Source organism: Girardinichthys multiradiatus, chromosome 2, assembly GCF_021462225.1.
Source record: "Girardinichthys multiradiatus isolate DD_20200921_A chromosome 2, DD_fGirMul_XY1, whole genome shotgun sequence".
Taxonomy (NCBI): domain Eukaryota; kingdom Metazoa; phylum Chordata; class Actinopteri; order Cyprinodontiformes; family Goodeidae; genus Girardinichthys; species Girardinichthys multiradiatus.
The window spans coordinates 12,741,366-12,757,880 of NC_061795.1; the positions used below are offsets into that span (position 1 = coordinate 12,741,366).

At 40.4% G+C, this 16,515-nt stretch overlaps 1 protein-coding gene across 5 annotated transcripts in view; it reads left to right on the plus strand.

Annotated features, from left to right (window-relative positions):
* The window catches only part of immp2l (inner mitochondrial membrane peptidase subunit 2), a 54,445-nt gene extending 40,852 nt beyond the window's left edge, over positions 1-13,593 (plus strand). For all 5 annotated transcript variants that reach the window (XM_047382783.1, XM_047382792.1, XM_047382772.1 and 2 more), the window contains exons 4-6: positions 582-647; positions 9,801-9,903; positions 13,305-13,593. In XM_047382783.1, coding sequence (XP_047238739.1) covers positions 582-647; positions 9,801-9,903; positions 13,305-13,430 — 295 coding nt within the window. In that variant the 3' untranslated portion in view covers positions 13,431-13,593. The remainder of the gene's footprint in view (positions 1-581; positions 648-9,800; positions 9,904-13,304) is intronic.
* Positions 13,594-16,515: the final 2,922 nt, after the last annotated feature.

Below are 16,515 nucleotides of genomic sequence, written 5' to 3' on the forward strand. Positions count from 1 at the left end.
TGCATAGTTATGATAACTTACGTTGTTGTTTATTATAATCTGAGTTAGGGGGAGCATGTAGATATTGATAATTTTTCCATATATCCTGAAATGCTGGGACAACACACGAAACAAATATGCAGGTATAAACACCAGAGGAAAGTTCAGCCATTATACCCTTTAGGAAGGAGATGGGTTCTGTGTTAAGAGATGACTGTGAAAATGTATGTATGAGAAGTTGCTGGCTGAAGCTGGTCACAGAATGTTTATATCCCCAGTGAAACAAGTCCTGTTCCAACATGGGCTGAAGGCCCACCTAGAAAGGAGGATACCATTACTCCAAAAGCAACTTAAAACCCTGGTTATATCTTACATATGCACCCAAGGACAAGCACCTTAATTTTTGAAGACATGTTCTATGGTCTGATGAAATTAAAATGGAAGTCATAAGTTTCAAACTTTAAAAAACGTAGAGACCTACCAGCACACCTGTTGAGACCAGGATCATTTACTTTCTTATAGTTTTTGTAAATGTTTTCTTATATGTTGTGCCTATTACTGTTTACTAATATATATTAATGTACTAATTTATATTTATCTAGGTCCCCTAGAAATCCCAAGCAGAAAATCATCAAGCGTGTTATTGGCGTAGAGGGAGACTTCATCAGGTAGGAAACTTATCTCATTCTCTTTGCACTAAAACAATTTTTAGATCATTCACCTGAGGCATGCTAACTCTAGATCATTGGGAAAGGAAACAGGTATTAAAGGAAAAAATAAACAAAAACATGCAGCAGTCGCAAGCCATGTAGTCCCAGTCACCCACTTTAAACAAGCCTAACTAGCATAACCTTCTAGTAATTCAGACTAATGGCTTGTATAGCGGACACGTAAATTCACAATAGTGAAACTCCTGGCTGTTTCTTCATCCTTACTTTTTTCTGTAGCCACAAAAAACTGCATATTGTGGTTGTACAGTATGCAGGTCCTCACTGATTAATTCTTGTTCAATAAAGTCAGAAATGGAAATAACCAACACTACCTGGTTGGAAAATGTCTCATTTGGATTAAACGCTTGTTCCGTAAATTGAATTTGTTTAATTTCCATAAAGTTTGATTTGATTTAGTTTTTGGAATTATGAGGAAGACACATCAGCATTTAACTGGTCCCTCTCAGCCCAGAGTAAAAGATTTCAAAAAATCACTGATGATTGGACTGTCCTCTGCTCTTGTTGCCTCTTTAAAACATTTTTATACTACAAATCACATTCATTCATATAAACAAACGCAAATTAAACACCTCTTCTTCCTCTGAACTGTTTCGCCAGTGTTCTCTAAAAACGGTTAAATGTTAATTTATTTTTTCCAGTCCATAAATAAAAATGTTTACACTAATCTTGCTAAATGCATAAAAATAATTCAATGTTTGTGGGATACCACCATGTGACAAAGGTATGTGCGGACATCTTCTGCACATTTTACAGAGTGTATTTATAACATGGTATAGCGGAAATGTTATATTGTTCACTGCAGTGAACTTAAAAGGTACAATTGGTAGTGCTGTCATTGCACTGACCAAAAGTTTTTCTTCATAGTTCAGCCACTCGATAGTTTTGGTACACAGACACAAACATTTCACCACAGCTGGTTTGAAAACAATTCTGGTTAGAATATTCAGTCAACCGGAAGACAGCGTTCTGCTCTCCATGTAGAGTATTTGGTGAAAACATCTAAAAACAAAGTTTGGTTAGTAGTAGTTGGAAGAACTGGAAGAAAGCTTTATTCTTCTTTGGCAAACATGAGATGACACAAACACATAAGGACAATGTTGTTGCTTGGAAAAGCTACTATGCATCTAGAAAGCAGGGAAACGTTGAACAGATGATAGCATCTGCAAATGCAAGTGTGATAGTAGAGAGAAGAGAGTATTTCATCCAATTGTTACAGTTCTATTTTAGGGAAACAGTTACCTCCTTTTTGTGGCCATGATGAAAGTGAAGACAGAATAGAGAAATTTCTTTCTTGCATTGAACTTTTGAAGGAATTTGATCATTTTCTTCAAAAACATAACCCTCGATCAAAGGCTCAGTATATCTCAGCGGCATCCCAGAATGAGATGATTGTCTATTATGCCCAGGAAGTTACTATTGTCATTGTATCCGAAATGGCGAAGTCCAAAATGAGGCAAGGGATGAGAAATTAGAGCAATTATCTGTTTGTGTCAGGTATGTGTCAGAGAGGGCGGTAAAAGAATGTTTCTTAGCACATGCAGGCATAAAAGTATTTGATGCCCAGACTATTGCAGATGAGCCGCAGCAGCAGATTTAAATCAATGGTCTTGCAGCGCTTAAGTGTGTAGCACAAACATACAGGTCCTTCTCAAAATATTAGCATATTGTGATAAAGTTCATTATTTTCCATAATGTAATGATGAAAATTTAACATTCATATAGTTTAGATTCATTGCACACTAACTGAAATATTTCAGGTCTTTTATTGTCTTAATACGGATAATTATGGCATACAGCTCATGAAAACCCAAAATTCCTATCTCACAAAATTAGCATATTTCATCCGACCAAAAAAAGAAAAGTGTTTTTAATACAAAAAACATCAACCTTCAAATAATCATGTACAGTTATGCACTCAATACTTGGTCGGGAATCCTTTTGCAGAAATGACTGCTTCAATGCGGCGTGGCATGGAGGCAATCAGCCTGTGGCACTGCTGAGGTCTTATGGAGGCCCAGGATGCTTCGATAGCAGCCTTTAGCTCATCCAGAGTGTTGGGTCTTGAGTCTCTCAACGTTCTCTTCACAATATCCCACAGATTCTCTATGGGGTTCAAGTCAGGAGAGTTGGCAGGCCAATTGAGCACAGTGATACCATGGTCAGTAAACCATTTACCAGTGGTTTTGGCACTGTGAGCAGGTGCCAGGTCGTGCTGAAAAATGAAATCTTCATCTCCATAAAGCTTTTCAGCAGATGGAAGCATGAAGTGCTCCAAAATCTCCTGATAGCTAGCTGCATTGACCCTGCCTTGATAAAACACAGTGGACCAACACCAGCAGCTGACACGTCACCCCAGACCATCACTGACTGTGGGTACTTGACTCTGGACTTCTGGCATTTTGGTATTTCCTTCTCCCCAGTCTTCCTCCAGACTCTGGCACCTTGATTTCCGAATGACATGCAGAATTTACTTTCATCCGAAAAAAGTACTTTGGACCACTGAGCAACAGTCCAGTGCTGCTTCTCTGTAGCCCAGGTCAGGCGCTTCTGCCGCTGTTTCTGGTTCAAAAGTGGCTTGACCTGGGGAATGTGGCACCTGTAGCCCATTTCCTGCACACGCCTGTGCATGCTGGCTCTGGATGTTTCTACTCCAGACTCAGTCCACTGCTTCCGCAGGTCCCCCAAGGTCTGGAATCGGCCCTTCTCCACAATCTTCCTCAGGGTCCGGTCACCTCTTCTCGTTGTGCAGCGTTTTCTGCCACACTTTTTCCTTCCCACAGACTTCCCACTGAGGTGCCTTGATACAGCACTCTGGGAACAGCCTATTCGTTCAGAAATTTCTTTCTGTGTCTTACCCTCTTGCTTGAGGGTGTCAATAGTGGCCTTCTGGACAGCAGTCAGGTCGGCAGTCTTACCCATGATTGGGGTTTTGAGTGATGAACCAGGCTGGGAGTTTTAAAGGCCTCAGGAATCTTTTGCAAGTGTTTAGAATTAACTTGTTGATTCAGATGATTAGGTTCATAGCTCGTTTAGAGACCCTTTTAATGATATGCTAATTTTGTGAGATAGGAATTTTGGGTTTTCATGAGCTGTATGCCAAAATCATCCATATTAAGACAATAAAAGACCTGAAATATTTCAGTTAGTGTGCAATGAATCTAAAATGAATGTTAAATTTTCATCATGACATTATGGAAAATAAGGAACTTTATCACAATATGCTAATATTTTGAGAAGGACCTATATAATGGTGCAGCTGTCATGAGTGGGTCCACTGGAAGTGTACAAGCAGATTTTAGAAGGCTCCATCCTGAAGCTATCTATATGCATTGTTATGCTCATGAACTTAACCTGCTGTTGTGCCACACGCTTTGTTGGAGATTGTTGGAGTGTTTCTACTCTTTCTTCAACACCTCCCAATAAATCATCATGAGTTTATGGATGCGCAGACAAGGCTAAGATTAACTAGAGTTGAGCTTGTGCAACTTTCAAACACTCGCTGGGCATGTCAGTTGTGATCAATCAGTGCAGTTCTTGAGACATTGCCATTTTGAAGTGCCTTTCCACCATTAGATTCCCCCATAGTTCTTGGATCTCAGAGCAAGGCTCTATAAGTTCTTAGCGGTCTATGTACTACGGATGTTTCAGTGAATTCTATCTGTAACTGAAGGACTCCACAGGCTCCTTCAAAAAGGGATATTAGAACCGACAGATGCTTTGATCTGGAAACAAGCAGTGTGTGACACACTTAAGGGCAAATGCACAGACACATTTGCCATGGAGCTGTATGAGAGAAACCACACTATCTCTGAACCAGGGGCCAAGACAAAGCATAAACAGACAAAAATGGAGGATTTTGTTTTGGAAGCATCTGCAGTTTAACGCACTGAATCAAACAACTCAGACACATTGAAAAATAATTACTTTTCCCGTGTGGATAGGATGCTTGATGAGCTTGAGGAAAGATTTTGTAGATGTAGAGCTACTAAAAGGCATCCAGGCATGTAGTCTTAAATCTGAAAACCTCTTGAGTAAATCACACTTGAATGAACTTGCAAAACACTACAGCATTGACCTGAAAACAAAGGGGGTTCTGGTGGCCAGAAATGTTCTTGCTCACCCACAGTCATGTTGTCTCTGCACAACCTCCTTGATTCAGATATGTTTCCCTCACTGAAGGCAAACATTCAAGTTGCCCTAACAGTGCCTGTAAGCAGCTGCTAATGTTAAATTTCCTTTAGTTCACTGTGGACTCCTGGCTGTGTGAAACAATGGGTCAGAAAAGACTTCACAGTGTTGCAGTCATGTCAATTGAAAAAGGATGTGCTTCAGCATCTAACAGAGTGATTGACAGTTTTGCAACCCCTAAAAACAGGCATCATTCTTTGATGCTTCCACCCACCAAGTACCAGCAGAAGTATCCATGTTATTTAAAAATTGTGTACTTTGTGACAATACAGTGGTCTTTGCATAATACACTGCTCAAAAAAAGAGGGAACATTTAAGCAACACAATATAACTCCAAGTAAATCAAACTTCTGTGAAATCAAATTGGCAATCAATTTCACATGCTGTTGTGCAAATGGAATAGACAACAGGGAGAAATCTTTGGCGATTAGCAAGACACTCAATAAAGGAGTGGTTCTGCAGGTCGGGACCACAGACCACTTCTCAGTACCTATGCTTTCTGGCTGATGTTTTGGTCACTTTTGAATGTTGGTGGTGCTTTCACACTCGTGGTAGCATGAGACGGACTCTACAACCCACACAAGTGGCTCAGGTAGTGTAGCTCATCCAGGATGGCACATCAATGCGAGCTGTGGCAAGAAGGTTTGCTGTGTCTGTCAGCGTAGTGTCCAGAGCCTGGAGACGCTACCAGGAGACAGGCCAAGAGACGTGGAGGAGGCCGTAGGAGGGCCACAACCCAGCAGCAGGACCGCTACCTCCACCTTTGTGCAAGGAGGAACAGGAGGAGCACTGCCAGAGCCCTGCAAAATGACCTCCAGCAGGCTACAAATGTGCATGTGTCTGCACAAACGGTTAGAAACCGACTCCATGAGGATGGTATGAGGGCCCGACGTTCACAAATGGGGGTTGTGCTCACAGCCCAACACCGTGCAGGACGCTTGGCATTTGCCAGAGAACACCAGGATTGGCAAATTTGCCACTGGCGCCCTGTGCTCTTCACAGATGATAGCAGGTTCACACTGAGCACATGTGACAGACGTGACAGAGTCTGGAGACACCGTGGAGAGCGATCTGCTGCCTGCAACATCCTTCAGCATGACCGGTTTGGCAGTGGGTCAGTAATGGTGTGGGGTGGCATTTCTTTGCCAACGGACAGGTGTTTCAGTTTCATTGTCCAACACCTGTAAGTGGAAGGGACCTCTTTTCTCTCCTTTTTTGTTTTGAAAGAGGAATAATGTGCCCAAGTGCTGTGCTCCATTATTATGTTTTATTATTTAAGGTTTTTTCCATAAAAGCTGTAAACTGTTTAATGGTGTCACTGCTGTTTAGAAGAAAAAAAAACTTTTTATATGTATATGTTGAATGAAGGTAAATTATCAACATTGACAATATACTACCATGAAAGATGACTTGTTGGAACTAGTTTTTCTGTATTTTTGTTATAAATTATGGGGGAGAAGACAACGTTAGAACATTAGTCATGTGTCTCTGCAAAAGAGAGTGACCACTACTGCTGAAACCACAAACAAAGGTCACGGCGCATGGCATAGCGGTAGAGTGCGCTACCCATATACAGAAGCTTCTCTGGTTTGAGTCCCAACCCCGGCCACCTGTGCTGCATGTCTTTACCCTACTTTAAAATAACAATAAAAATAAAGGCCACATCAGTTTGTGGCCACCCCCTCTGTGAGGAATGGTCTCAGTCTAGCCACCCCATTGCAACTTTTCTTTGCTCAGAGGACCACAGTTGAAAAAGCCCTGGAGTAGCTCAGAAACCACCTTAGGATAGCAACTTTTCACTGTGATGTTCCCTTTGGAGCTGTAATATCTCACCCTTTATCTCTCTCTATGTTTACTATATGTAAATTTACAGACATCTCACACAGCTGGAAACATCTGATTAACATTTTAAGTGGACTTTGCTGCTTTTTTTTCCTCTTAAAATGAACATATTAGTATTTAATTGTGTCCTTTGATTAAATCTGTTCTATGTAAATTATTAGGCTCATCTGATTTTTCTACTACAAAAAGAAGTTTTAACATGCATACACTTAGGTTTTGGTCCTATGGTGTACTGACTCTGGGATGTGTCTACTAAAGTGTGAAATAACATAGGTGCTGGGAATAAAGGTTTAATATGAGCCAGACTCGACTGACATCTCAACATCCTTACTGGCAGCTTGAAGTGTTTATTGACTCACACTGTGGGGAGACAGCGCATCCAGGATGAACAGTTTAGCTACCAACAAAGGATTTTATTTAGCTATTTAGCTACCCCTTTAAGTACTACATGTACCTTGAAGTACCATTATTACAAACGTTAATGTGTAAATGAGCGCTGGCGGCATGCTGTGGATGATTTTTAACAGCTGGCTCAGTGGCCTTAGAGCACTCAATCAGTTAAGCACCACAAACAAAGAAAAACCCAATCCAAAAATATATATAAAAATTGTTTAATCTTAAATTAATTTTCTCTGCCCAGAAATATGCCTTACCTCTTAGGTGAATCATTCTGATGAAGAGGAAGATGACAGATAAGGCCAGTGAGTTAAGCTGGTCCGATGACATTGTTTTTTAAGCTAATGTCTCCTCTGCAGCAGCAGGCGATATCCAAACTCAGCTGTCCTGTTTAGCACGACTTAAACAGTTTAAGCAACAACAAACAAACAAAAACACAATCAGCAATATTTATACCGCTAATGTCATTGCCCAGACATAAAGGCTCATATTTGGATCACTTCATAGCAATTGAAGCATGCAGTTCCTCAGAAACAATGTCTTAGTCCATTTAGTCCAGGTAGGAGCTATATGGCCCTAAGACTGCTATCCACCAGCAGTCTCAGGGCAGCTAATTTCCCAGGCAGGAAGAAAATGGTACATCAACAGAAAAAGGCACAGTCTTTTGAAGACATTGGCTCAGCTCTTCCATTTGAAAGCAATTTAAATGGCTGCCAGTTACACAAAATGCTGGTCTATGGTTCGAATTCAAAGTTTTTCAAAACGGTGGATGTCTTTCACTTGGCAAGCAACTAGCTAGTTTTCTGCAATGCAGTGTGACACTTCCTGAAGCAACCAGGGATCACTGAAAAGGAAATTCCTGTCTGTGCCATGCTATTCTACAGTGGGGAGAACAAGTATTTGATACACTGCCGATTTTGCAGGTTTTTCCACTTGCAAGGCATGTAGAAGTCTTTAATTTTTATCATAGTAATCTTTAAGTGTGAGTGATGGAATCTAAAACAGAAATCCTTAATTTTCGTCTTGTATTCATTTATGTATACAGGTCCTTCTCAAAATATTAGCATATTGTGATGAAGTTCATTATTTTCCATAATGTCATGATGAAAATGTAGCATTCATATATTTTAGATTCATTGCACACTAACTGAAATATTTCAGGTCTTTTATTGTCTCAATACGGATGATTTTGGCATACAGCTCATGAAAACCCAAAATTCCTATCTCACAAAATTAGCATATTTCATCCGACCAATAAAAGAAAAGTGTTTTTAATACAAAAAACGTGTACAGTTATGCACTCAATACTTGGTCGGGAATCCTTTGGCAGAAATGACTGCTTCAATGCGGCGTGGCATGGAGGCAATCGGCCTGTGGCACTGCTGAGGTCTTATGGAAGCCCAGGATGCTTCGATAGCAGCCTTTAGCTCATCCAGAGTGTTGGGTCTTGAGTCTCTCAATGTTCTCTTCACAATATCCCACAGATTCTCTATGGGGTTCAGGTCAGGAGAGTTGGCCGGCCAATTGAGCACAGTGATACCATGGTCAGTAAACCATTTACCAGTGGTTTTGGCACTGTGAGCAGGTGCCAGGTCGTGCTGAAAAATGAAATCTTCATCTCCATAAAGCTTTTAAGCAGATAGAAGCATGAAGTGCTCCAAAATCTCCCGATAGCTAGCTGCATTGACCCTGCCCTTGATAAAACACAGTGGACCAACACCAGCAGCTGACACGGCACCCCAGACCATCACTGACTGTGGGTACTTGACACTGGACTTCTGGCATTTTGGCATTTCCTTCTCCCCAGTCTTCCTCCAGACTCTGGCACCTTGATTTCCGAATGACATGCAGAATTTGCTTTCATCCGAAAAAAGTACTTTGGACCACTGAGCAACAGTCCAGTGCTGCTTCTCTGTAGCCCAGGTCAGGCGCTTCTACCGCTGTTTCTGGTTCAAAAGTGGCTTGACCTGGGGAATGCGGCACCTGTAGCCCATTTCCTGCACACGCCTGTGCACGGTGGCTCTGGATGTTTCTACTCCAGACTCAGTCCACTGCTTCTGCAGGTCCCCCAAGGTCTGGAATCGGCCCTTCTCCACAATCTTCCTCAGGGTCCGGTCACCTCTTCTCGTTGTGCAGCGTTTTCTGCCACACTTTTTCCTTCCCACAGACTTCCCACTGAGGTGCCTTGATACAGCACTCTGGGAACAGCCTTTTCGTTCAGAAATTTCTTTCTGTGTCTTACCCTCTTGCTTGAGGGTGTCAATAGTGGCCTTCTGGACAGCAGTCAGGTCGGCAGTCTTACCCATGATTGGGGTTTTGAGTGATGAACCAGGCTGGGAGTTTTAAAGGCCTCAGGAATCTTTTGCAGGTGTTTAGAGTTAACTCGTTAATTCAGATGATTAGGTTCATAGCTCGTTTAGAGACCCTTTTAATGATATGCTAATTTTGTGAGATAGGAATTTTGGGTTTTCATGAGCTGTATGCCAAAATCATCCGTATTAAGACAATAAAAGACCTGAAATATTTCAGTTAGTGTGCAATGAATCTAAAATATATGAATGTTAAATTTTCTTCATGACATTATGGAAAATAATGAACTTTATCACAATATACTAATATTTTGAGAAGGACCTGTATGTTACTTTACTACAATAATTTCGGCAGGACACTGGGCTACAAGAACCGATATGTTCGGGTCCCTGACGGTCATTTCTGGATTGAGGGGGATCATCATGGACACAGTCTGGACAGCAACAGCTTTGGACCGGTATGAACCATTACAGTCACAATATCCATTTGGCTTGGTGAAGGCTGTGGGGTGAACTAACAGACAACCATCTATCAGTATTTGACATCTGTTTAGTCTGCTGACAAATTTCAGTACAATGACAAATACTAAATTTTCTTTTCAGTCTGTGTACTCACACTGTAAATAGCAGCAATTTGTGTTATTGTAATTGCAAATGCTGATACTATGATTGTGATTGAAATTTGATTAATTGTGCGGCACCAATACAGATAGATGTGTGTATGTATGCCATTTGCCTGCTATATATATATATATATATATATATGTATATATATATACACTACCAGTGTATATATATATACTAGAACGCCTTTCTCATTTAATGGTTTTCTTTATGACTATTTACATTGTACGTCAATTCTCAACGAATAAACACAAGCAATCATGTAGCAAACAAAAAATGTAAAAGAACTTTAAATATGTTTTATATTTTAGATTCCTTGAAGTAGCCGCCCTTTGCTGTGACGACTGAAATATAGCCTTTGGCCGTCTCTCAATGAATGTCTTGGAAGTCCTTTCAAGACTCTGTGACGACCTTATGAAGCTCAGGGAGAGAATGTCAAGAGAGCAAAGCAGGAATCAAAGCCAAGGGTGGCTACTTTGAAGAATCCAAAATTCAAAATTGTTTGAGGTTTTACACACCTTTTGTTTACATAATTCCGTGTGTGTTTGGTGAAAATCTATAATGTAATAGTCATGAAAATAAAGCAACCTATTAAATGAAGAAGTGTATCTAAAACTTGTGACCAGTAGTGAATATTTGGCAGGCATCCAAGAAGGAGTCTAAAATAGAGTTGGTTTGCACCAGGGCCTGACATGATCCATATCTGCTGGGAATGTTACCATGAAATGTGTGATTTACCGAGGTAACGCTTTGTCACCACTACTATTTGCAATAGGTCTGCACCCCCTTGGTCAGATTATTACAAAGAATAGCTATGGAAAACCATTTTGAAATGAAGCCACCATCACTCACTTCATCTGCAGGGGTTGGACAATGAAACTGAAACACCTGTCATTTTAGTGTGGGAGGTTTCATGGCTAAATTGGACCAGCCTGGCAGCCAGTCTTCATTGATTGCACATTGGACCAGTAAGAGCAGAGTGTGAAGGTTCAATTAGCAGGGTAAGAGCACAGTTTTGCTCAACAAATGCACACAACATTATGGGTGACATACCAGGGCATGGTTTTAGACCACAATAATTTATTAGTATGGTGTAGGGCCTCCTTTTGCGGCCAATACAGCGTCAATTCGTCTTGGGAATGACATATACAAGTCCTGCACAGTGGTCAGAGGGATTTTAAGACATTCTTCTTGCAGGATAGTGGCCAGGTCACTACGTGATACTGGTGGAGGAAAACGTTTCCTGACTCGCTCCTCCAAAACACCCCGAAGTGGCTCAATAACATTTAGATCTGGTGACTGTGCAGGCCATGGGAGATGTTCAACTTCACTTTCATGTTCATCAAACCAATCTTTCACCAGTCTTGCTGTGTGTATTGGTGCATTGTCATCCTGATACACGGCACCGCCTTCAGGATACAATGTTTGAACCATTGGATGCACATGGACCTCAACATTGGTTCGGTAGTCCTTGGCAGTGACACACCCATCTACAACAAGTATTGGGCCAAGGGAATGCCATGATATGGCAGCCCAAACCATCACTGATCCACCCCCATGCTTCACTCTGGGCATGCAACAGTCTGGGTGGTACTCTTCTTTGGGGCTTCTCCACACCGTAACTCTCCCGGATGTGGGGAAAACAGTAAAGGTGGACTCATCAGAGAACAATACATGTTTCACATTGTCCACAGCCCAAGATTTGCACTCCTTGCACCATTGAAACCGACGTTTGGCATTGGCATGAGTGACCAAAGGTTTGGCTATAGCAGCCCGGCCGTGTATATTGACCCTGTGGAGAGTTGAGGTGCACATTTAATTCTGCCGTGATTTGGGCATCCGTGGTTTTATGTTTTTTGGATACAATCCGGGTTAGCACCCGAACATCCCTTTCAGACAGCTTCCTCTTGCGTCCACAGTTAATCCTGTTGGATGTGGTTCATCCTTCTTGGTGGTATGCTGACATTACCCTAGATACCGTGGCTCTTCATACATCACAAAGACTTGCTGTCTTGGTCACAGATGCGCCAGCAAGACGTGCACCAACAATTTGTCCTCTTTTGAACTCTGGTATGTCACCCATAATGTTGTGTGCATTTCAATATTTTGAGCAAAACTGTGCTCTTACCCTGCTAATTGAACCTTCACACTCTGCTCTTACTGGTGCAATGTGCAATCAATGAAAACTGGCTACCAGGCTGGTCCAATTTAGCCATGAAACCTCCCACACTAAAATGACAGGTGTTTCAGTTTCATTATCCAACCCTGTATATTGCAGTTCAACTTTATATGAACTACAACTGAATGATTTAATGTAAAGGAAGGATTTAAAAGCATGATATGTCCCTTCTAGGGGCATAGTAATCTTAGTGCATTGAAACCTTTTAACTGTCTTGAATTCTCACTTTCACTATTCTAAGCAAATAGCTTAACTTTTTCCTGACACATTTTCATTTAAATTTTGCTATCACTCTCAGGTGGCTGTACCCCTCGCACTGTCTTCTCCATCTCAATCCTTTCACAATATTTTATGGTCGTAGTCTGTTATTGCATGTGACTGACCACATAGTGTACGCACCTAACTAATGTTCCAGCCGTGAGTGCATGGATTCTCAGCAGATCAGAGTAGGAGCAACTGAAGATTTTCTTGTTCCCAATGGAAGACTTATTTTGGAGCTTCGGAGGCAGCTCTTTCACAAAGCAGATATTCAGTGCTGTCTGTCATTGGATTCCAAAATGCTAACTTCATTTGTATAAGCAGAGTTTGTTGTAGGATTTTGCCATCTGGAATGAATCGTGTGTAGAACAAAAATGGCACAAGTAATGGTTTATATTTTCAGTATTTTTGCTAAACCACAAAGTGAAAAGGGGTAATTTCTGTTTAGACTTTCTAGAAAATGGTCCTATAATATAAATTTTATATTATTAGTATCATTATTATTTTTTAAGGAAGTTTTCATATTAAATCAGACCTGAAAAAAAAGGAAACTCCTAAAATGTACCACTCTGGGTACTGAATTTATGTGTTTTTCAATCGAAATAGTGAAATACATGAAAATCTATGTGACATTTTAATTTATTAGAATGTACCTATATTTTGGACAAATAAAGAGAATAAAAGACAATTCTTACAGTCTTTGATATGTCTATTAATACTAGGGTAACTAATTAGGATTTATTAGAGTATATGTCCCTTTCAATATTAAAATAAGTTTTTTTAACCCTTTCTCCATAGGTGTCAGTGGGGCTCTTGCATGGCAGGGCCTCCCACATCATCTGGCCACCAAAACGTTGGCAACGCATTAAGTCATCTCTACCTCAAAATAGAGACCCACTAGATGCTGGAGAGGAAGATAAATAAAAATAAAATCTAATAGTTTTTTTATAAACAATTTTTTTAACCAAACATTGTACCAACCTCTGTTTTCTCGAATATGTGATTATTTGTGTGTTATAATGTGGTGTTGTTTGTGATAAGTGACTGGAATATTTTAATGCTCTCACATAAATGTTAATGGATTGCATAGCTTGTGTTTTTTAATCACTGACAAGTGAATGACTAGAACCATTTTTCCTGAGGTTGTCATGACAACAGCTAAGACCCTCTCATGTTTTAAACGTTTCAAACTGTTAGAGTTAGAAAGCTGATAAATACAGACAAGTGTAAAATAAGACACAAGGTGAACCAAGTAAGTTTGACTTGCAAGGGTGAAACAGTCCTCTGCCAGAACAGCGACTTCTTTCTCACAAAGGGAGAAATCCTTGCACCAGCCTTTTATTTACAACTCACACTCCTACAAGCAAAAAGCGGGAAATGGTTCAGCCAATTCTTACAGAGGTTTCAACTTAAAAGAGTGGTCATTGCCATATATGGTATTAACATGTCATGTCCAGGGATTGATCCACTCCAGACTGCGTTCCTTAACCGTCCACAATCCCTTTTTCACACTAAAAAGCAATCACAGGAATCATCTTAACTAGAGTAGAACTTCAAACATAAACCTGGTTTAAACTAAACAATGATCACTTTTATAAATTTTTCCAACACGAACCCAAATATAGTAATTCTAAGATACATTTACTTGGTTACTAAGTAAATTTTACTCATTGATATTTATTAGGCCATCCGATGAAAACAATAAATATATACAGAACAGACCAAACGTTTGGACACACCTTCTCATTCAAAGAGTTGTCTTTATTTTCATGACTATGAATATTGTAGCTTCACACTGAAGGCATCAAAACTATGAATTAACACATGTGGAATTATATACTGAACAAAAAAGTGTGAAACAACTGAAAATATGTCTTATATTCTAAGTTCTTCAAAGTAGCCACCTTTTGCTTTGATTACTGCTCCGCACACTCTTGGCATTCTGTTGATGAGCTTCAAGAGGTAGTCACCTGAAATGGTTTTCCAACAGTCTTGAAGGAGTTCCCAGAGATGCTAATTACTTGTTGGCCCTTTTGCCTTCACTCTGCGGTCCAGCTCACCCCAAACCATCTCGATTGGGTTCAGGTCAGGTGACTGTGGAGGCCAGGTCATCTGGCGCAGCACCCCATCACTCTCCTTCTTGGTCAAATAGACCTTACACAGCCTGGAGGTGTGTTTGGGGTCATTGTCCTGTTGAAAAATAAATGATGATCCAACTAAACGCAAACCGGATGGAATAGCATGCCGCTGCAAGATGCTGTGGTAGCCATGCTGGTTCAGTATGCCTTCAATTCATAATAAATCCCCAACAGTGTCACCAGCAAAGCACCCCCACACCATCACACCTCCTCCTCCATGCTTCACAGTGGGAACCAGGCATGTAGAGTCCATCCGTTCACCTCTTCTGCGCCGCACAAAGACACGGTGGTTGGAACCAAAGATCTCAAACTTGGACTCATCAGACCAAAGCACAGATTTCCACTGGTCTAATGTCCATTCCTTGTGTTCTTTAGTCCAAACAAGTCTCTTCTGGATTGTGGCCTGTCATCAACAGTGGTTTCCTAGCAGCTATTTTACCATGAAGGCCTGATTCACACAGTCTCCTCTTAACAGTTCTAGAGATGTGTCTGTTGCTAGGACCCTGTGTGGCATTGACCTGTTCCCTAATCTGAGCTGCTGTTAACCTGCAATTTCTGAGGCTGGTGACTCGGATGAACTTATCATCTGCAGCAGAGGTGATTCTTGGTCTTCCTTTCCTGGGGCGGTCCTCATGTAAGCCAGTTACTTTGTAGCGCTTGATGGTTTTTGAGACTGCATTGGGGACACTTTCAAAGTTTTCCCAATTGTTCGGACTGACTGACCTTCATCTCTTAAAGTAATGATGGCCACTCGTTTTTCTTTACTTAGCTGCATTTTTCTTGCCATAATACAAATTCTAACAGTCTATTCAGTAGGACTATCAGCTGTGTACTGTATCCCCCTCCTGCACAACACAACTGATGGTCCCAACCCCATTTATAAGGCTTGAAATCCCACTTATTAAACCTGACAGGGCACACCTCTGAAATGAAAACCATTTCAGGTGACTACCTCTTGAAGCTCATCAACAGAATGCCGAGAGTGTGTGTAGCAGTAATCAAAGCAAAAGGTGGCTACTTTGAAGAACCTAGAATATAAGACATATTTTCAGTTGTTTCACACTTTTTTGTTCAGTATATAATTCCACATGTGTTAATTCATAGTTTTGATGCCTTCAGTGTGAAGCTACAATATTCATAGTCATGAAAATAAAGACAACTCTTTGAATGAGAAGGTGTGTCCAAACTTTTGGTCTGTATTGTATATGATATAGTGGTAAAATGGCCGGTACGTATGTACAGTTTTGTGTGATGTGAGAACAAGTCATAAACCTTTTCCAGGAACAAGAATCCCTTCCCAGAACATTGTGTATGTTTTAATCTGATGGTCTCTCCAGTTGCTGAGTACTGTAATAATTGTAATAACTGTTGTATAATTTGCTATCAATAAAATACATTGTATTCCCCCATGGTGTGTTTAATTATAAGTACCCTGTTTCCAAAGGCTCTAAGTTCTCTAATGTGCTTTATATATGCTTCAGATGTATAATATAATTTTCCTGAATATTTTATCATACTTCTATTTTAAATTTTTAAAGGTTACTATTTAAATTACATCACTCTAGCTGTTTGTCCTAAAAGATTATTATAATGACATTTGAAAAGAAAAACTCAGTCTCCAAAAAAAGCTTCTGCAAAGCACCTTTACGTGCTGAGAAGGAACCAAGGTCCTAGTTTAAAGCTTCATTAGTGAACAGCTTAGGACACAAATATATAAAATGAAGGGAAAACAAGGTTTTGTTTGCCCCTCTTCATCCAATTTGGCTGTCAATTTAATTTCATATTGAGTCAAAAAGGTTAGGAAACTTTCAAGGTTTAGGTTATGGGTTTTTAATTGGTAATTTTTGTCATTAGGAAATGGTGTTACTACC